The 21,019-nt window shown below is 49.2% G+C and overlaps 1 protein-coding gene across 8 annotated transcripts in view; it reads left to right on the top strand.

Moving 5' to 3' along the window:
- DHRSX (dehydrogenase/reductase X-linked) overlaps positions 1 to 21,019 on the top strand; it is a 263,342-nt gene that overhangs the window by 37,578 nt on the left and 204,745 nt on the right. For all 8 annotated transcript variants that reach the window (XR_009734803.1, XR_009734804.1, XR_009734802.1 and 5 more), the window contains exons 2-3: positions 3,980 to 4,087; positions 11,015 to 11,083. Coding sequence is in view for 3 of the 8 variants with exons in the window: in XM_061408286.1 (XP_061264270.1) it covers positions 3,980 to 4,087; positions 11,015 to 11,083 (177 nt within the window). In the remaining 5 variants the exon portion in view is untranslated. The remainder of the gene's footprint in view (positions 1 to 3,979; positions 4,088 to 11,014; positions 11,084 to 21,019) is intronic.

The raw sequence follows: 21,019 nt of genomic DNA on the forward strand, positions 1-21,019 counted from the left end.
CCATGGACAGAGGAGCCTGGTGGCTGCAGTCCATGGGGGGGTGGTCACAAGTTTTTGTTTTTAAATCTTTGTTGAATTTGTTGCAGTATTGTTTCTAATTTAAGTTTTGATGTCTTGACCCTAAGTGCCGAGGACCAGCCCCGGCTGATCCAGGGTATTCGAAGGAGAGACGGCATAGGCGAAGATCAGGATACAATAGCTTAATTAAATATTAATTAAAGATATAAAGAGTAATAGAATAAGGATAGCTCAGTAGGAAAATTCAGTGGAGAAAAGAGGCTGAGTAGCTTGGTTTACGCGGGAGACCAATAAAACTTCAAAACAAGAAGTTTGCACCACTTACATAGGCCGCAGGCGTCCTTCCGTTCTCCCGAAGGAGAGGAGACACTGAGGCCTCCCCGGTCGGATCTTAGAAGCCCAGGCAAAATTAGTAAGCATGGTGGGTTCCGCGCTCCAGATGGAGACTCAACCAGAGTGAGAGAGAGAGCGACATGGGGAGACCAGTATTTCGAGAAACTGATCCCAATTCTTTATTTTCCATGGTCTACTTTTATACACTGAGATGTTATGCAAAAGTCACGCGGGGTCAGCAGTCCTGACTTTTATCAAAGTCAGGTGCTTCATACAAATGTATACAGAGGTCTTAGGGGTGTTACATCATCTTCTGGCCAGGGGGCCCTGCTGACAACTTACGACCCTCGGCTTGTGACAGCGGTCAGTCAGTCAGGACACTTATTTCTCCAGGGCTGATTATTCTCAAAACAGACGCCACCCAAATAAAGTTACATTCCTGCAGGGTGAGGGTGTAGTGGGTCTTAGTTAAGGAAAGAATTTACTTAGCCTAAGGTCTAACGTGATTAATATCAAAGGTTAATACTTATTCCTTCTATATATTCATTAATGTGTGTAAGGGCAGGGGATATGGAGACTTAGCAACAAAACATTGGCTCAACAAATGAAAAACCCTTCACCAATACAATTTCTAATCAGCCCATTATACTTATACTAATAGTTTTCTAACTTTTCTAAGGAGCCTGTTTTTAGAAGGTTTAAAGCATCTCGTGCCTCTCACGGTTGGGAGGCTGTGAGCAATCACATGGGGCCGAACAAGCCTGTCAGGCAGGCCAGAGAACCTTCAGAGGAGTTTGTAGGTTAAAACACTCTTGTCACACCCAAGAGTTTTTATTGACTGGAGCTCTAGGTTAACTCCTTCTCCGAAAGAGGTGGTGGGGGACAGCCCCCCGTAAAGTCAGAGGTGTAGGTAAGAGCACAAAGTAGTAAAGTAGGCAGGCTCTGGTTATGGGGGTAGATGCTTGAGGATTTCCAGGGGGACTCCTGAGGCTCGATCCTGCCTTTGCGTATGTCGAGCCTCCTTCCTCATGACCTTTGTCACGGGCGGAGTACCTCACTCTGGCCCCCAACACCTAAGGTGGGAACTTAGCCCCCTGACCAGGGATCAAACCCACAACCCCTGTATTGGAAGGCGAAGTCTTAATCAGTGCACCACCAGGGAAGTTTCTTAAATATGTTTTTATGTCAACAGACGCTTTTGTCCTTCTTCTCTGTAGAGACTTTTATTTCTTGGCTTTTCAGAACTCTTTGCATTTTAGGAAAATACTTCTTTGAATGCAACGAGAGTTGCAGACTTTGTCCCAGTTCATCGTTTCTGTCTGATTTTGCTTATGGTGTTTTTGTACACATTTATTTTAAATAATTAATTTTAGGGGGCCCTGCTGCCAGGCATGTGGGATCTTAGTTCCCTGAGCAAGGATTGAACCTTTGTTCCCTGGAATGGAAGCACAGATTCTTAAGCCCTTGGTATTTTTTTTTTTTTTTTTGGTCAACAATGTACATTTTTTTTTTTTTTTGGAGTGAAATTGGTGTTTTGCCTTAGAATTAGCAAAGAGTTTCCTGGTCTGAGGTTAAAGGTACATTTTTGCATTCTTTGAATATTTTCAGTGTTTAGTATTTTTCGTCTTGGAGTCTATTTAGATGTGTCTTAGGAGTTATGGATCTAATTTTATGTTTTCAAAGCCTCTATTTCGATGTCCTAACAGTATTTATTATGGCTTCTCTGGTGGGTCAGTGGTAAAGAATCTGCCTACAATGCAGGAGACACAGGTTTGACCCCTGGGTTGGGAAGATCCCCTGGAGGAGGAAATGGCAACCGACTCCGGTACTCTTGCCTGGAGAATCCCGTGGACGGAGGAGCCTGGTGGGCTACCGTCCATGGGGTCGCAAAGAGTCGGACATGAGATAGTGACGAACACACAGAGAAATGGAGTATAGCTTTTAGAAACGGTGACTCTGTTGTATCGCTGAAACTTATAAAAATATCGTAAATCAAGTGTACTTTGCTGAAGAAAAGGAATTTTGTAACATAAAATACAGGAGACAGGGAAGATACCAAATTCATGTTTGCTACGTTGATCCTAAAGGAAATCAGTGAGACCAGCCCATCCTAGAGGAGATCAGTCCTGGGTGTTCACTGGCAGGACTGATGCTGAAGGTGAAGCTCCAGTACTTTGGCCCCCTGATGCGAAGAGCTGACTCATTTGAAAAGACCCTGATGCTGGGAAAGATTGAAGGCGGGAGGAGAAGGGGACGACACAGGATGAGATGGTTGGATGGCTTCAGCGACTCAATGGACATGGGTTTGGGTGGACTCCGGGAGTTGGGGATGGACAGGTAGGCCTGGCGTGCTGCGGTCCATGGCATCGCAAAAAGTCAGACACGACTGAGTGACTGAACTGAACTGACCGGCGTTGATCCTATAGTAAACCTCCTAGGACCAGCCACTTCCTACACATAGCAACTCACTCACCTAGAAGCCTACCGCTCAGATGCAAAGTGACCCGTCCATCCAGGTCTCAGCCCTGTGCCTTCCTGGCAGGGGCTCCCAGACTCTGGGCCTCCATCCACCTGCACCCACCCCCCTCCCGTGGACTGTAGCCCTCCAGGCTCCTCTGTCCACGGGATTCTCCAGGCAAGAATCCTGGAGTGGGTTGCCATGCCCTCCTCCAGGGGATCTTCCCCACCCAGGGATTGAACCCGGGTCTCCTGCATTGCAGGCAGATTCTTTACCATCTGAGCCACTAGGGAAGCCCCATATATATAATCCACACACACACACACACACACACACACACACACATCTTGTTACATATCCTTTTCTGTGATGGTTATTACAGGGTATTGAATACTGTCCCCTGCTCTGTATAGTAGGAACTTGTTGTTGCCCCATCCGATATATAACAGTTTGCATTCTCTAACCCCAAGCGACCAGCCCTTCCCTCCCCCGCCCCATCTCCCCCTCTAGACCACCCCACCTGTGTTCTCTCTGCCCGTGAATCGGACACAGCAAGCTTTAGGTCGAAACATCAACCGCTGTGTGTAAGACCTCCAGTTCACAACACAGACAGCCTGGCCCGAGAGGATTCATCCAGGACTCCCCACCCAGGGTCCTGGGCTATACCCCTCGTCTCACCCTTTCTGCGCATCACGTTGGCAGCGTTCATTCTTGCGGAGGTGTCTGTGGGGGTTGAGCAAGGCTTTGTGAGGTGTGTACACCAGGCTGTCACAATGCAAGTGTGCTCTGCCGCGCAGTCGTGTCCGACTCTTTGTAGACCCCGTGCACTGTAGCCCACCAGGCTCCTCTGTCTGTGGGATTCTCCAGGCAAGAATGCTGCAGTGGGCTGCCATTTCCTCCTCCAGGGGGTCTGGAGTCAGGGATAGAATCTGTGTCGACGGCTGCTTTACCCCTAGGGCCCCCTGGCAAGCCCAGGCAGTCATCAGTCAGGGCGACGGTCTTGTGTTACCCTCTCCCATCCTGAGCCTGTAAATAACTCACAGGAACAAAACCACACGTATCAAACCACAGCTCCTGTTGGCATCCCGCCCTCTTTTGTGACTTCATTAGGACCGACACGTCCTCTGCTTCTAACCCTTGTTTTCTTTTTCTTTCTTTCTTCTTCCGCAGTCTTCTCTCCGCAACCCGAACGTGTTGCCATAGTGACCGGAGGGACCGATGGCATCGGATACTCGACCGCCAAGTACCTGGCGAAGCTGGGCATGCACGTCATCATAGGTGATGTTTCCTTTGTTCAGGACCTTACATGTTAGGGTGACTGGGAGACACGCTGTCGTCTGCCTCTGTGCGATGCAGATATTGGTGTGGTTACAGATCCAGGGGGGTTTCCCAGGAGGCCCGGTGTTAAGAGAATCCGCCTGCCAGTGTAGGAGACACAAGAGACCTGGGTTTGATCCCTGGGTTGGGAAGATGCCCCGGAGGAGGGCATGGCAACCCACTCCAGTGTTCTTGCCTGGAGAATCCCACGGACAGAGGAGCCTGGTGGGCTGCAGTCTCTGGGGTCTCGAAGAGTCCGACACGAGTTAGTGACCGAACAACGTATTCCACTATGGGCTTCCCAAGTGACTCAGTGGTAGAGCACCGTCCTGCCAATGCAAGAGACCTGGGTTCGATCCCTAGGTTGAGAAGACCCCTGGGAGGAGGAAATTGCAACCCACTATTGTCGAATGGGAAACCCCATGGACAGAGGAGCCTGCTGGGCTCAGGGGGTTGCCAAGAGTTGGACCCGACTTAGCAACTAAACAACGGAGCCAGCAGGTGCAGAAGGCGTCAACAGTCACCTGAAAAGCTGAATCAGACAGCAGATTGTGATACTCTTTCTTTCTTTTTGGATAGAAGGCTAGCTTCTCCTTTAATGTGGATCATATATTTTTTTTACCTCTGTGACTCACTGCAATAAATGTGACAATAAGTGTGGGTTAGCCTCCCAGACCTGTCATAACAAATTACTGCACAGACTGGATAGGTGAAACGACGCACATTCACCCTCCCGCAGTCCTGGAGGCTGGAGTCTGAAAGCGAGGTATGGGCAGGCCTGGTCCCTCCCGAGGCCTCTCTCCTGTGCTCGTGGACGGCCGTCTCCTCCCCGAGTCCTCACGTGGCCGTCCCTGTGTGTATCTCTGTGCCCTGACCCCTTCTTACGAGGACCCCAGTCCTACGGGATCAAGACTCACCCTACTGATCCTGTTTGAGCTTCATCCCCTCTTCAAAGACTCTCATCTCCTAATACAGCCTGATTCTCAGGTCCTGGGGGTGAGGACTTCAATATGTGCCTTTGGGATGTCACGGAATCAGTTCCTAGCCGATTTCAAGCATCTTCTGTTAGCTGCCCACTGAAGACGCTCTCAATTTTCCCTTCTTTCTGAAGCTTTCTAGTGGCTTATGAAAGTGAACGGGAAGTCGCTCAGTCGTGTCCGACTCTTTGCGACCCTGTGGACTGTAGCCTACCAAGCTCCTCCGTCCATGGGATTCTTCAGGCAAGAATACTGGAGTGGGTTGCCATTTCCTTCTCCAGGGGATCTTCCCAACCCAGAGATTGAACCCGGGTTTCCCACACTGGAGGCAGACGCTTTAACCTCTGAGCCGCCAGGGAAGCCCATAAAGCCCTAGTGGCTTATCAGATCAGATCAGATTAGTTGGTCCCTAAATCAACTTTGGAAATGAAGGGACTTTCTTCTGCTAGGAAAGTGGAGACACTTCAAGTCAAGTCAGTTTACATTTGTGAATATTGCAGCTATTTAAATCAGCTGGAAGAAAAGATACAGGGAGATGAGCTTTGAAAAAAACAAAACAAAATATAATATTGATCACATTTTCCCGGACATCCTCTGCATGTAATTAATCCTTTTTATCCTGTCCGTTTTGATAAAAATTGTACTATAGGTCTGGTTTTACCTCTTTCAACTGTTGCTGTTCACTCATGTCTGACTCTTTGCAACCCCACGGACTGCAGGAAAGCAAGTCCTTCCCTGTCCTTCACCATCTGTTGGAGCTTGCTCAAACTCATGTCCGTCGAGTCGGTGATGCCATCCAACCATCTCACCCTCTGCCATCCCCTTCTCCTCCCACCTTCAATCTTTCCCAGCATCAGAGTCTTTTCAGATGAGTCAGCTCTTTGCATCAGGTGGTGAAAGGATTGGAGTTTCAGCTTCAGCATCAGTCTTTCCAACGAACATTCAGGACTGATCTCCTTTAGGATGGACTAGCGATGACCAGGGCTTGTGTTCCAATAAAAGTTATTTTTTTTTTACAGCAGGAAATGAACCAGGTTAAGCTTCAGGCCCATTGTTCACTGGCCCTAATTTGGGTCAATATCTTTTTTATTTTCCCTAACAAGTGGTACTCTCCTTCCTTCCTGCTGCTGCTGCTGCTGCTAAGTCATTTCAGTCGTGTCTGACTATGTGCGACCCCATAGACGGCAGCCCACAAGGCTCCCCCGTCCCTGGGATTCTCCAGGCAAGAACACTGGAGTGGGTTGCCATTTCCTTCTCCAATGCATGAAAGTGAAAAGAGAAAGTGAAGTCGCTCAGTCATGTCTGACTCTTAGCGACCCCAAGGACTGCAGCCCACCAGGCTCCTCTGTTCCTAACAAGTGGTACTTTCCTTCCTTCCTGCAGACCTTTATAATCTGGTGAGCAGGGTTCATCCTTCCCAGAGCAAATCTGAACTCGGGAGTTTGCCCTTCCCCCATGACTTGGTGCCGTTGAACCCTTGCTTTGTTTTATACAAAAACAACCGCCAGGGAACAGAGCTTGACGGCAAAGCAGACCCACCGTGTCTGTGACCTGCTTCCTTTAGGGGAGTGTTTCCGGATATGCCAGTGGATCCCCAGTAGATGTAGACGCAACATTAGCAACCGTCTAAGGTCAGGCATGGGCTTCCCTGGTGGCTCAGACCGTAGAGAACCCGCCTGCAATGCGGGAGACCCGCGTTCGATCCGTGGGTCGGGACGATCCCCTGGAGAAGGGCGTGGCAACCCACTCCAGTACTGTCGCCTGGAGAATCCCATGGACAGAGGAGCCTGGAGGCCTACAGTCCACGGGGTCGCAGAGAGTCAGACACGACTGAATCGTGTTAGTGCATACACATACGTAACTGGTACACAGTGCTGTCTTAGATTCAGCTGAACAGCAGCCAGAGTTGTGTTTGTGCATTTGTGTCTTCTTTCATCAAACTCTTCTCCCAGGATAAGCTATTGCAAGATACTGCATTTAGTTACCTGTGCCATGCAGTGGGTCCTTGCTGTATATCTGCTTTAAATATAGTCATGTCTCTATGTTCATCACAAACTCTTAATTTACCCCTCCTGAGCGTTCCCCTTTGCTAACCATAAGTTTGTTCTCTATGTCTGAATCTATTTCTGTTTTGCAAATAAGTTCGTTTGTATCGTGTTTTGATTTTTTTCTTTACATTTTTTTTTAACACCAAAAATATTTTTTATTGGGGTTCAGCGGATTAACAATGTTGTGATAGTCTCAAGCGGGCAGCAAAGGGACTCAGCTGTGCATATATGTATACACATTCTTCCCTAAACTCCCCTCCCATCCCGGTTGGCACGTGACACTGAGCAGAGTGCCCTGTGCTGTCCAGCAGGTCCTTGCTGGTTCTCCATGTGAAATACAGCAGTGTGTCCATGTCCATCCCAGACTCCCTGACTATCGCTTCCCCCCTCCTTCCCCCTGGTGACCATAAGGTTATTACAGAGGATTGAGCAGAGTTCCCTGTGCTATCCAGCAGGTCCTTTCTGGTTCTCCAAGTTAAACACAGCAGCGTGTCCATGTCCATCCCAGACTCCCTGACTATCCCTTCCACCAGGGAACTATAAGGTTATTACAGAGTATTGAGCAGAGCTCCCTGTGCTGAACAGCAGGTCCTTGCTGGCTATCTGTTTTATATATCGCAGTTAATATATACCGATTCCAAGCTGCTAGTTTCTCTCTCCCAACCCCGTTCCCTTTTGGTAACAGTGAGTGTGTTTTCTATGTCTTTCAGTGCATGTCTCTTTTGTGAATGAGTCCCTTTGTATCTTTTGTGTTTTTTAGCTTGTACGTACAGTCAGGGGCATACGCTGCCTGCCGTGGCTGCCTGATCTCTGAGTGAGCTCTCCGTTGCCGGGGGCACGTGTGTTGCCCTGGGTCTAGTCTGCGCTGCAGGTTCACTGCCTGCCCCCTCCCCACCCCAGGTCTCTCAGGACCCCCTGTGTGTTTTTTAGGAACTCGGGGCTTCTTTCTTGCTTCACTGGAGACTCCGCTAAACCAGCTCTCAATGCCAACGTGGCCGGACCCCGCCAGGCAGCCTGGCAGCAGATGGCATTTTAATAGCACGTCTCACTGTGATGGTTTACTTTTTTCTTTTCCCGTCCATTCCTTCTGATTTTCGCTTTATGTGTCTTCGTTTCTTTGCCGTTAAGGTGTCTAAATGGTTTATGATGTCTGTCTTCCTTATGTTGTCTCTTTTATTGTTAAAAATATTCATCTTTGTTTCATTTAAAATAAATACACTTAAAAAAAAAATCGCGCCGATTTCGGAAGCAAGCTCATACATGCCCACATCCCCTACTCAGCCATGAATTCTCTTTCTTGGAGGTGGCGGTCTTTGATGTGTCCAGTGTTTAGAGATGGAAGACATGCGTTCTTTCCCTTCGTGCCCCTGGCCCCTGCTTGCAGGAAGAATCTCTGAGCAAACCAGTCATAACCACACAACAATGATTTCTTTAAGGTGGCTGAGGTGCAAATCACTTTTGCAGCTGCGTCACCTTGATGTCCGGGGCTTTGAACTTCTCTAAGGGCGGCAGCAGTTTCTAAATCCCTTTTGTTCACCTCCCCCAAAGGTGTCCTCTGCCACTGTTCACTTCTCTGTCTCCAGCTGGAGCTAAAACTATTTCTGTTTTCCCTGAGTTTACCACCCTGACGCTGGGAAAGATTGAGAGCAGGAAGAGAAGGGGGTGACAGAGGATGAGATGGTTGGATGGCATCGCCGACCCAAGGGATGGGAATTTGCAGAAACTCTGGTGCCGAGGTCCAGCCCGGGCTGATCCAGAGAGTTCGAAGCGGGGATGGCGTCGGCGAGGATCAGGATACAATAGCTTCAATTAGATATTAAATAGAGATATAAAGAGTAATAGAATGAGGATAGCTCAGCAGGAAAATTCAGTGGAGAAAAGAGGCTGAGTAGCTTGGTTTACGCGGGAGACCAATAAAACTTCAAGACAAGAAGTTTGCATCACTTACGTAGGCCGCAGGCGCCCTTCCGTTCTCCGGAAGGAGAGGAGACACTGAGGCCTCCCCGGTCGGATCTTAGAAGCCCAGGCAAAATTAGTAAGCTTGGTGGGCTCTGTGCTCCAGGTGGAGACTCAGCCAGAGTGAGAGAGAGAGAGAGATATGGGGAGACCAGTATTTCGAGGAACTGATCCCAATTCTTTATTTTCCATGGTCTACTTTTATACACTGAGATGTTATGCAAAAGTCACGCGGGGTCAGCAGTCCTGACTTTTATCAAAGTCAGGTGCTTCATACAAATGTATACAGAGGTCTTAGGGGTGTTACATCATCTTCTGGCCAGGGGGGCCTGCTGACAATTTATGACCCTCTCCTTGTGACAGAGGTCAGTCAACCAGGACACTTATTTCTCCAGGGGTGATTATTCTTAAAAAAGACTCCACCTTCCGAAGGTACCAGATAAAGTTACATTCCTACAGGGTGAGGGTGTAGTGGGTTTTAATTAAGGAAAGAATTTACTTAGCCTAAGGTCTAATGTGATTAATATCAAAGGTTAATACTTATTTCTTCTATATATTCATTAATGTGTGTAAGGGCAGGGGATGTGGAGACTTAGCAACAAACATTGGCTCAACAAATGAAAAACCCTTCACCAATACAATTTCTAATCAGCCCATTATACTTAGGCTAATAGTTTTCTAACTTCTCTAAAGAACCTATTTTTAGAAGGTTTAAAGCATCTCGTGCCTCTCATGGTTGGGAGGCTGTGAGCAATCACATGTGGCCGGACAAGCCTGTCAGGCAGGCCAGAGAACCTTCAGAGGAGTTTGTAGGTTAAAACACTCTTGTCATGCCCAGGAATTATTATTAACTGGAGCTCTAAGTTAACTCCTTCTCCGAAAGAGGTGGTGGGGGACAGCCCCCCGTAAAGTCAGAGGTGTAGGTGAGAGCACAAAGTAGTAAAGCAGGCAGGCTCTGGTTATGGGGTAGATGCTCGAGGATTTCCAGGGGGACTCCTGAGGCTCGATCCCGCCTTTTCGTATGTCGAGCCTCCTTCCTCATGACCTTTGCCACGGGTGGAGGTCCTCACGCCGGCTCCCAACACTCTGGGAGATGCTGAAGGACAGGGAAGCCTGGCGGGGCTACAGTCCACAGGGTCGCAGAGAGTCGGACACAACGGAGCGACTAACCCTTTCCTTTGATCTGTATTGTGTATTTTTCTGGTTGGCCGTGCAGTGGCTTGCGGGGTCTTAGATTCCCCCCAGCAGGGATTGAACCCAGGCAGCGAACGTGTGGAGTCCTTGATGCTTTTCACAGCTCCAGCCACCCGTGAGTGGAGGGGTTCCCTGGACCACAAGGGTTTTGAAAGTTCTATGTCCTGTGGGACATGTCCTTCGACAATTTCAGGCCCATAGTCTTCTTGGCTTCAACGTGATTCTCATGCCATAAGCTGACACGCGTGTGTGGAATCAATGAAAAGTAGGATGCCCCAGAAATGCATACGGGTGTGTGTGTGTGTGTGTGTGTGTGCTCAGTCGCTCAGTCGTGTCAGATTCTCTGCAACCCCGTGGACCATAGCCCGCCCAGCTCCTCTGTCCATTGGATTCTCCACGAAAGGACACTGGAGTGGGTTGCCTCACCCTTCTCCAGGGCATCTTTGCAGGCGGATTGCATTGCAGGTGGATTCTTTGAGCCACCATGGAAGTCCCCCAGACAAGCATGCTTTTGGCCAATGCAGGCTGGAGAAAGCGTATCTTCAGCGGATACATTGAATCAGCCACAGTTGCTCTGAGCTGTTGGCCGAGTCCCAACAGCAAAAATGGAAGCAGACACTTGGTAGGCTTCTCTGTTCACCGTCTCAAGGAAACGTTGTTCCACGTGGAGCGGTTTTCTTCCTCTGAGTCGTGTGTCTTTCTTTCCCTTCTAGCCGGAAATAACGACAGCAAAGCCCAGGAGGCCGTGAGGAGGATAAAAGAGGACACGCTCAACGACCAAGGTACCTGACTGATCTCCCCCAGACAGATGGCGCTTCTGCTTTGCTCTGGGTCCGGGTTCCTGGTGGGGCTCATGGAAGCAGCTTCGGGGAGGGGCCATGTCTCTGCTCTGGAGCATCTCTCTAAGGGCCTCTGGTCCTCCTTGGCCGGTGCAAGGCGGCAGCAACCACAGTACCCCCCATGAGGGAGAGTGTTCCTGGTGAGATCGGGCCGTGTTTTCATTCCTTGTCCATCCCCAGGGTCCTCCGAGGCCCGTGTCCACTCAGGACTCTTTGGATGTGCCTAATGGCAGGTGCATCTGCCTCCTTCCGCTTCTTGTTTTTTTTTTTTTAATAATGTTATTTATTTATTCATGTGTTTTGGCCGTGCTGGGTCTTTGCTGCTGCTCCGGGTTTTTCTCTGGTTGTGGCGGGTGGGGGCTCCTGTCTAGTTGCCGAGTTCCAGCTTCTTCTGCGCTGCCTTCTGTTGTTTTGGAGCTCAGGTTCTAGAAGTTGTGGTTCACGGGCTTAGTTGTCTCCCACGGCACGTGGGATCATCCCGGATGAGGGATTGAACCTCTGTCCCCCGCACTGGAGAAGACCCTGATGCCAGGAGAGACTGAAGGCACGAGGAGAAGGGGGCGACAGAGGATGAGATGGCTGAATGGCATCACCAACTCGATGGACGTGAGTTTGAGTGAACTCCGGGAGTTGGTGATGGCCAGGGAGGCCTGGCGTGCTGCAGTCCATGGGGTCGCAGACAGTCAGGCACGACTGAGTGTCTGAACAACAACAGCTTACCAGAAAAAAGAAAAAAGACAAACCCATGCCACCCCAAAATGCCAATAAACCCCCAACGTGAGGTAAACAAGCAGCAAGATGCCACTAAGAATGTTCAAAGGAATCCAAACGGAAGTAGGTATGGAAAGTGAAAGTGAAAGTCAGTCACTTGTGTCCGACTCTTTGTGACCCCATGCTCTGTATGGGATTCTCCAGGCCAGAATACTGGAGTGGGTAGCCTCTCCCTTCTCTCCGGGGCATCTTTCTCAACCCAGGGATTGAAGCCAGGTCTCCCGCATTGCAGAAGGATTCTTTGCCAACTGAGCCACCAGGGAAGCCCAACAATCCTGGAGTGGGTACCCTATCCCTTCTCCAGGGGATCTTCTTGACCCAGGAATCGAACCAGGGTCTCCTGCATTGCAGGAGGATTCTTTACCAACTGAGCTATGAGGGAAGCCTAAATGGATATTGGTTGTCGGTAATTACATGCTAATAAAACCTCTCTTATTTGGACCAAATAGTCATGCTGCTGCTAAGTCATTTCAGTCATGTCCGACTCTGTGTGACCCCATAGACGGCAGCCCACCAGGCTCCCCTGTCCCTGGGATTCTCCAGGCAAGAACACTGGAGTGGGTTGCCATTTCCTTCTCCAATGCATGAAAGTGAAAAGTGAAAGTGAAGTCGCTCAGTCGTGTCCGACTCTTAGAGACCTCATGGACTGCAGCCTACGAGGCTCCTCCACCCATGGGATTTTTCCAGGCAAGAGTACTGGAGTGGGGTGCCATTGCCTTCTCCAAATAGTCATGCTAATTTAACAACAACAAAAAAAAACCCACGCCACACCACAATACCAATGAAAAAAACCCAACTCCACAAAACAAACAGGAAAATGACTTAACAATGTTCAGATGAACCCAAGTGGAAATAGATACTGGTTTTGAGTAATTACATGCTGAGAAAAGCTCTCTCATTTGGAGCAAACAGTCGTGCTAATTTATCAAGGAAAAAAAAAAAAGAGCCACCCCTAAAATACCAATAAAACCCCTAGGGCTAGAAAACAAACAGCAAAATGGTTTGCTACTATTCAGACGGACTCAAATGGAAATAGATAAGTGACATAGTCTTCCAAGCAAACCCAGGAAGGTCGGCTTTGCTTTTGCGCATTTCACTGGTGACTCACACAAGCCACGGTGGAATTCCCTGGTCGAGAATCCCAGGAAATGTGGTTTCTGTGCTTTGTTTTGTTTTTTTTTTTAATATTTCTTGTTTGTCCCTGTGGATCTTAGTTGGAGCCCACGGGATCTTGGACCCTCGCTGAAGCGTGCGGGAGCTTTTCTTGCAGCGTGTGGGATTCTAGTTCCCTGACCAGGGATGGAACCCGGGCCCCCAGCTTGGGGAGTGGGGAGCTCGGACTCTCAGCTGCTGGGGCACCAGGGAAGTCCCCTGTCCTTTGATTTGAAAAGGAAGAAGGCGTCCCTTGCTTTCCATCACAGTTCTGCATGTTTCACCATCAAGAGGGTCTTCCCGATCAATTTCACACCTTTCCTCCTATTCTTTCTTAAAAATGTTTTAGAATTAAAGATTATCATGTTAGTTTCAGCGATACAACCCAGCGACTCAGTGATACATATACATGTATTTCTTTTCAGGTTCTTGCCCCATGTTGGTTTCTGAGAGAATGTTGAGTAGAATTCCCTGTGCTATGGAATAGGTCCTGGCTGTGTATCTCTTCTCTATATAGTCGTGTGTGGGCTTTCTAGGCGGTGCTAATGATAACCCGCCTGCAATGCAGGAGACGCAGGTTCCATCCCTGGGTCGGGAAGATCGCCTGGAGTAGGGAAATGGCAACCCACTCCAGTATTCTGGCCTTGGAGAATCCCATGGACAGAGGAGCCTGGTGGGCCACAGTCCATGGGGTTGCAAAGAATCAGACTCGACTTAGTGACTAAGCAACATTGAGAGCTCAGAAGGCCAAAGACAGCTTCTGAAAGGCAGGAGGAGGAGTCCAAAGGGTTTGAATGCAGGTCCCCGGAAAAGGTCTCCAGGAATCTGGTTCCGAGTGGACCCCCTCCGGTTCTCCTCTGCTGTGTGTTCCACATGGAGCGATTCTTCTGGGCCATGGTTCGCCTGCTGGGTGAAGCCGGCCGGCCGGAAGGGGTCTGGCAAGGATGCCACGTGCTCAGAGGCGGGCGTTGCCACACCTCCGTCTTGGAGCTCCAGGTGCGGTGGTCTCTCTGTCTGGGCAACGGGCCGCCCACCTGTGTGTGTCCTGAACCGCCCTCCTCGCCTGCAATCTGCCTTCTAGGACTCGCTGGCTTACGCTCAGGAGAGGTTTCAGCTCTCCCCTTGTTCCAGCCTCATATTGGCATCAGTCCTCCGCTCCGTGCCTGCGGATAAGCGGGGGCGTGAACAGGGAGGGCAGGCCGTGGGGTTTCCAGGGTTGGTGCATCGCTGCCTTGGCCATCTGCCTGATCCTCGTCCTAGGCGTGGGCGCGTGCCTGTCAGACGCCTGCCCTGACGTGCCCTCGGAGGGTTCTCGTTTCGAGTGCTTGATTGACGTGCCTTTAAAGGCATCCACATTGGAGACCTTCTGAAGGAGTCCACGTGGCAGCCTGGGATGGCAAGCCATATCTAAATGATGCCCGTCATGGGTTTTCTGGGCTGGACTTATCCGTGGAAACCCTCCCTACAGAAAGATGTCTCCCGTTCGGAGCAAATTGCACGATCACCTGCTCATAAAATGGTACTCGAGATTATGTTAAGATTCCTTTAGGAGTTGTTCAGTCGCTAATCGTGTCTGGCTCTTTGCAGCCCTGTGGACTGCAGCATGCCAGGCCTCCCTGTCCATCACCATCTCCCAGAACTTGTTCAAATTGATATGCATCGAGTCAGTGATGCCATCCAACCATCTCATCCTCTGTCACCCCCTTCTCCTCCCACCTTCAATCTTTTCCAGCATCAGGGTCTTTTGCAATGAGTCAGCTCTTCGCATCAGGTAGCCAAATATTGGAGTTTCAGCTTCAGCATCAGTCCTTCCAACGAATATTCAGGACTAACCCTAACTGGTTTGATCTCCTGTCAGTCCAAGGGACTCTCAACACTCTTCTCCAACACCACAGTTCAAAAGCATCAGTTCTTCGGCGCTCAGCAAATTCTGGGTGTGTGCGGGAGGCTGATGCATTTGAGTGGATCCTAAGCTCCAGAGACGGAAATGGCAACCTGCTCCAGTATTCTTACCTGGAGAACCCCACAGACAGAGGAGCCTGATGGGCTACATGGGGTTACAGTCCATAGGGTTGCCAAGAGCTGAGCGACTAACTGCTAAATTCATAGAGACACCATTATGGGTTACATGGTGGTGGTGGGTCCCTTCAAAAAATATCATCCATGGATGAGACAGTAAATGAAACATGGGTCCATGCGTACAAGGGAATCAGCCATAACGAGGAAGGGAATTCTGACACCTGCTTCTGCGTGGGTGAAGCTCGAAGTCATGATGATGAATGAACTAAGCCAGACCCAGAGGACAAGTCCTGTAGGATTTCCACTGTTAGGACATCCCTAGAGGAGCCTGGAAAATCCCATAGGCGGAGGAGCCTGGTAGGCTGCCGTCCATGATGGGGTCACGGGGAGTCAGACACAACTGAGTGACTTCACTTTTCACTTTCATGCATTGGAGAAGGAAATGGCAAGCCACTCCAGTGTTCTTGCCTGGAGAATCCCAGGGAAGGGGGAGCCTGGTGGGCTGCTATCTGTGGGGTCGCACAGAATCGGACATGACTGACATGACTTAGCAGCAGCAGCAGCAGCAGCAGAGAAGCGTGGGAGTTCGAGTGGTAAAAGAGACGTGGGTTTGATGCCTGGGTGGGGAAGATGCCCTGGATGAGGGCATGGCACCCTACTCCAGTATTCTTGCCTGGAGAATCCCATGGACAGAGGAGCCTTGCAGGCTACATTCTGTGGGGTCACAAAGAGTCAGACACGGCTGAGAGACTTCATTTTCACTTTCACCGAATTTACAATCTTTACCTTTTACTTGGATTTAATTTAATTTCCGTAACCACACAGCCTTTAACAATATGAGGTATCAAGTTTTAGGAAAGCCCATTCTTTTTCCAGAAGATTGCCAAAAAAAAAAAAAAAAAGAAAGAACATTCGAATAAGAAACAGAAGTGCTTGCCTAATCTAAGAGGGTAAGGAAAATGAAAGTTTTAGGTGCTCAGTCGTGTCTGACTCTTTCTGACCCCATGGACTGAGGATGATGGTGCTGATGACAGAGTGGCCATGATGGGGATGATGGGATGATGGGGATGATGGGGGTGGGGATGCGCTGAGGATGGTGGAGCTGAGGATGGTGCTGATGGTGCTGATGACAGAATGTCAGTGATGACGACGATGGTGCTGTTGCTGCTGCTGGTGGCGGTGGGGATAGTGGTAATGATGACATGGTGATGCTGATATAAATGATGATCATTAACGGCTCTCTTGTCCACCGCAGTTATTATCACGTAAAATCAGTTAATTCTGGAGGTGATGCCCAGAGACATTAATGGGCTCCCCTGGGATGCCAGGGTAGCTGCTGATTCTATCTGATTTGTGTCTGTCCTCCACAATTTGCTTTTTCCGCTACGTTATGCCAGAGACTCATTATTTCAGTGGATTCCCGGTGTCCTGTGTGGTGACATGCTTAATTTAATTGTCAGAAGCGACATCAGCAGGAGCTGATTGGAGCTGTCTGTTTGACCTTGCAGACAGCACTTCCTTAATTTTCGGGTCTTCTCTCCTGAGCTGAAATTTTGCAACTTTTGTTCAACTGCGAGAACCAGCTTTTCCTCTGATACCCCCCAGAATGAATGAATTCATGTTCGTCTTCTGTTCGTTGAAACCTTTGTCCCTGGATGAAGAGCTTGCTGCTGAGAAATGTGATCTCGTCTCACATTCGTGGCATTTCAGCCTTGCTTTTGCATAAAGCATTTATCAGACTTCTTTCTAGTCAACTGTGGCCGTTGGATATGGTTTGTGTTGATTAAAATACGCCTTTCAGGATAATATAAAAGTAGAAACTCCTCCTTTACTTCTCAATTTTCTTATTTTACAGCTGCAATTGTAACCTTATCCTTCCGTCCATCTCAAGGCTGGAATTTGCAGGGTATAAAAAGCTTCTTTTGAAAGCCCTTTCTCGATGAAATCAATTGCACCCCAGATAACTTCTTCATGTGGATACATGGTTACTGAGACAGGACATTTCCTCCCAGGAAATGTAAGGCAGAAAAAAAGAATCAATTTCTTCTTTAGTCTGTTCCCTAAAGAACCATCTGAAGGTTGCAGAGACAAATTCAGGGAGGGATGGTCGCTCTTCTCTTTTTATTCTTTTCCGAGTCCTATTTTGTCCAAATCTGAACGACATGAATTCTGATAAGAAAATACCTCCTGTCTGGCGTCCCTTCCCAGCTACGTGGAGAGTGTTCGACAGGGAAAGAAACTTTGTCCACGTTTCTAGTACACGTGGGCTCCTTAGGAGAAAAGAAAGTGAAGTCGCTCTGTCGTGTCTGACTCTTTGCGACCCCATGGATCGTAGCCCCCACTAGGCTCCTCCGTGCATGGGATTTTCCAGGCAAGAATACTGGAGTGGATTGCCATTCCCTTCTCCAGGGGTCTTCCCCACCCAGGGATCGAACCTGGGTCTGCCACGTTGCAGGCAGACTCTTTACCAACTGAGCCACCAGGGAATCCCATCTTCTTAGGAGGCTCGGTGGCAAGGACTTCCCTGCCAATGCAGGAGACAGGGGTTCCATCCCTGGGTCGGAAAGATCCCCTGGAGGAGGGAATATAAATCGACGCCAGTCTTCTCTCCTGGAAAATCCCACACACAGAGGAGCCTGGAGGGCTACCGTCCATGGGGTCGCAAAGAGTCGGACTCGACTGAGCGACTTTGCTCGAGTGCATCCTAGGGCGAGCACCTCTTCAGTGGTAGCTTGATTCAGGGTTATCGCTGCCGTGGTACGGGCAGAGCTAACGACTGACGCATTCTCGGGAGAAATCGTGAGGTCAGCTTTTCAAAGGAGACGTCTTGCCCTCCTGAATTGTCTTCCTTGTCATCGGAGACTCTTCTCTGCTGTCCCGCTGTCCCGGGAGTCTCAGGAAGCCGGTCCCATCCGACGGTGTCCTTCCTACTCTCCCTCCATGGCTGACCCCACCCTCCAGCCCGCAGACCCGACACCTGCTTGCGTTCAGTGGCCGTGCTCAGCCAGGCAGAGACCATGGCTGATGGAACTTGAGAACAGTTCTCCAGGGCTTAGAGGTTGTGTTTATGAATTAAAAAAAAAATTTTTTTTTAAAGCCTGCTAGATATGCAGAGTACCTCATGAGAAACGCTGGGCTGGAAGAAGCACAAGTTGGAATCAAGATTGCCGGGAGAAATATCAATAACCTCAGATATGCTGATGACATCACCCTTATGGCAGAAAGTGAAGAGGAACTAAAAAGCCTCTTGGTGAAAGTGAAAGAGGAGAGTGAAAATGTTGGCTTAAAGCTCAACATTCAGAAAATGAAGATCATGGCATCTGGTCCCATCACTTCATGTCAAATAGATGGGGAAACAGTGGAAACAGTGTCAGACTTTATTTTTTTGGGCTCCAAATTTTTTCACACTCAATACTAGGTTAATGAAGAGACCTACGTTAAGGAAACTTAAGTGTTTGTTTTTTTTCCCAGAGAGACATCAAAGTGAATCTGTTTACCGCAGACTGGGACTTGAGCCCACGTGGCTGGGACTCAAACCCAGCCCAAACCCCCGGTTACCTGCTTTTGGGAGCTAATGCAGCTCAGGTTCTTGATATCTCATCACAGAAAGAATTCAGGGAGAGACAAAGTGGTCTGTAAGAAGTGGATTTACTCAGATGCAGAGAGAAGTGCACTGCACAGAGTGTGGACCATTGCAGAGGGCAAGTGCAGCAATATATATATATTTTATTATGTATTTATTTTATTCTCTGCTGTGCTGGGTCTTCACTGTTGCATGGGCTGCTCCCTAGCTGTGGGTGAACAGGGCTGCTCTCTAGCTGTGGCGCACGGCTTCTCACTGCCTGTTGAGGGTGTCAGGAGTTGTGGCTCCCGGGCTGAAGAGCACAGACTCACTTGTTGTGGTACACGGCCTTAGTCGCCCTGCTTCCTGTGGGATCTTCCCGGATCGGGCATTGACCCAGCGTCTCCTGCATTGGCAGGTGGATACGCAACCGCTGAGGCACCAGGGAAGCCCCTTGAATGTTTTAATTCGGCCCGCTGAGCCCGGAGGGCCCATGGACAACCTTTTTCTATATCCTCTGGGCCACGTTTCGCCTTTGAAGGCAATGCTTTGAAGGCAATGTGGCCGTACAGAAACGTGCTTATGCTTCCCCATCAGACTGACTTGCCCAAATGGACTTACTTATAAAACAGAAACAGAGTCACAGACTTAGAGAAGGATTTTATGGTTGTCGAGGGGAAGGATGGGAGCAGGGATAGTCAGGGAGTCTGGGATGGACATGGACACTCTGATGTATTTAACATGGAGAACCAGCAAGGACCTGCTGTCCAGCACAGGGGACTCTGCTCAATACTCTGTAATAACCTTATGGTTCCCAGGGGGAAGGATGGGGGAAGGGGTAGTCAGGGAGTGTGGGATGGACATGGACACTCTGATGTATTTCACATGGAGAACCAGCAAGGACCTGCTGGACAGCACAGGGAGCTCTGCTGAATACTCTGTAATAACCTTCTGGTCACCAGGGGGAAGGATGGGGGCAGGGATAGTCAGGGAGTTTGGGATGGACATGGACACACTGCTGTGTTTAACATGGAGAACCAGCAAGGAGCTGCTGGACAGCACAGGGAACTCTGCTCCATGTCATGTGGCAGCCTGGATGGGAGGGGAGTTTGCGGGAGAAGGGATCCTTGCATATGGACGGCTGAATCCCCCTGTAGCCGGCAGCAGGAGCTCCGCCCCTGGCAAAGGTCCTGAGGAAGGAGGCTGGGCATACGCAAAGGTGGGATTGAGCCTCAGGAGTCCCCCTGGAAATTCTCGAGCATCTACCCCCAAAACCAGAGTCTGCCTACTTTCTGCTTTGTGCTCTCACCTACACCTCTGACTTTATGGGGGGCTGTCCCCCACTACCTCTCTCTGAAAAAAGAGTTCACTTACAGCTCCAGTTAATAAAGTTCCTGGGTGTGATAGTGTTTCAACCTACAAACTCCTTTGGAAGTCTTCTAGCCTGCCTGAATAGGTTTTTCTGGCCACATGTGATTGCTCAGAGCCTCCCAACTGTGAGAGGCATGAGATGTTCTAAACTGTCTAAATACAGATTCTTTTGAGCAGTTAAAAGATTGATTAGAAATTGTATTGGTGAAGGGTTTTTCCCTTGTTGGGCCAATGTTTGCTGCTGAGTCTCCATATCTCTTACCTGCTGTGTCCCTGGCAATATTTGTAACCTGGGACCCTTGAGTTAATTCTTTTTCTTGTTATAGCCCACCACACCTTTGCCCTATAGGAATGCAACTTTATCTAATGCTTTTGGAGGGTGGCGCCTGACTTTAGAATAATCACCTTTAGAGAAAAATAAGTTTCTTAAAATGTTAACAGGCCTCCGGGCCAGAAGATGATGCAAATCACCTAAGCTTTTGCATATGATAAGTTTGCAGAAAGAAAGCCTGGCTTGCTGCATGACTCTACCCCTTCCCCCATTATCCTCTATGCATAACTTAAGGTATAAAAACTACTTTGGAAAATAAAGTGCGGGCCTTGTTCACCGAAACTTGGTCTCCCCATGTCGTTCTTTCTCTCACCTTCTGGCTGAATTATTCAGCCTCTTTTCTCCACTGAATTTCGTCACTGAGCTATCCTTATTCTATTACTCTTTATATCCTTAATTAACGTTTAAATAAGCTGTTGTTTCCTGATTGCTGATGCCGTCTCCCCTTCGAAACCCCTGACTCGACCGGGGCTGGACCCCGGCACCCTGCTGTCCCCCTGAAACCATCACGACAGTGTTCATCGCCTGTTCCGTTCAGTTGCTCAGTCGTGTCCAACTCTTTGCGACCCCGTGGACTGCAGCACGCAGGCTTCCCAGCCCGGGCTACACTCCAGTACAAAGTAAAACGTTGAAAATAACGAGAAGACTGGCTCGTTCACGGCACTGGGCAGGT

Source organism: Bos javanicus, chromosome X (genome assembly GCF_032452875.1).
Source record: "Bos javanicus breed banteng chromosome X, ARS-OSU_banteng_1.0, whole genome shotgun sequence".
Taxonomy (NCBI): Eukaryota; Metazoa; Chordata; class Mammalia; order Artiodactyla; family Bovidae; genus Bos; species Bos javanicus.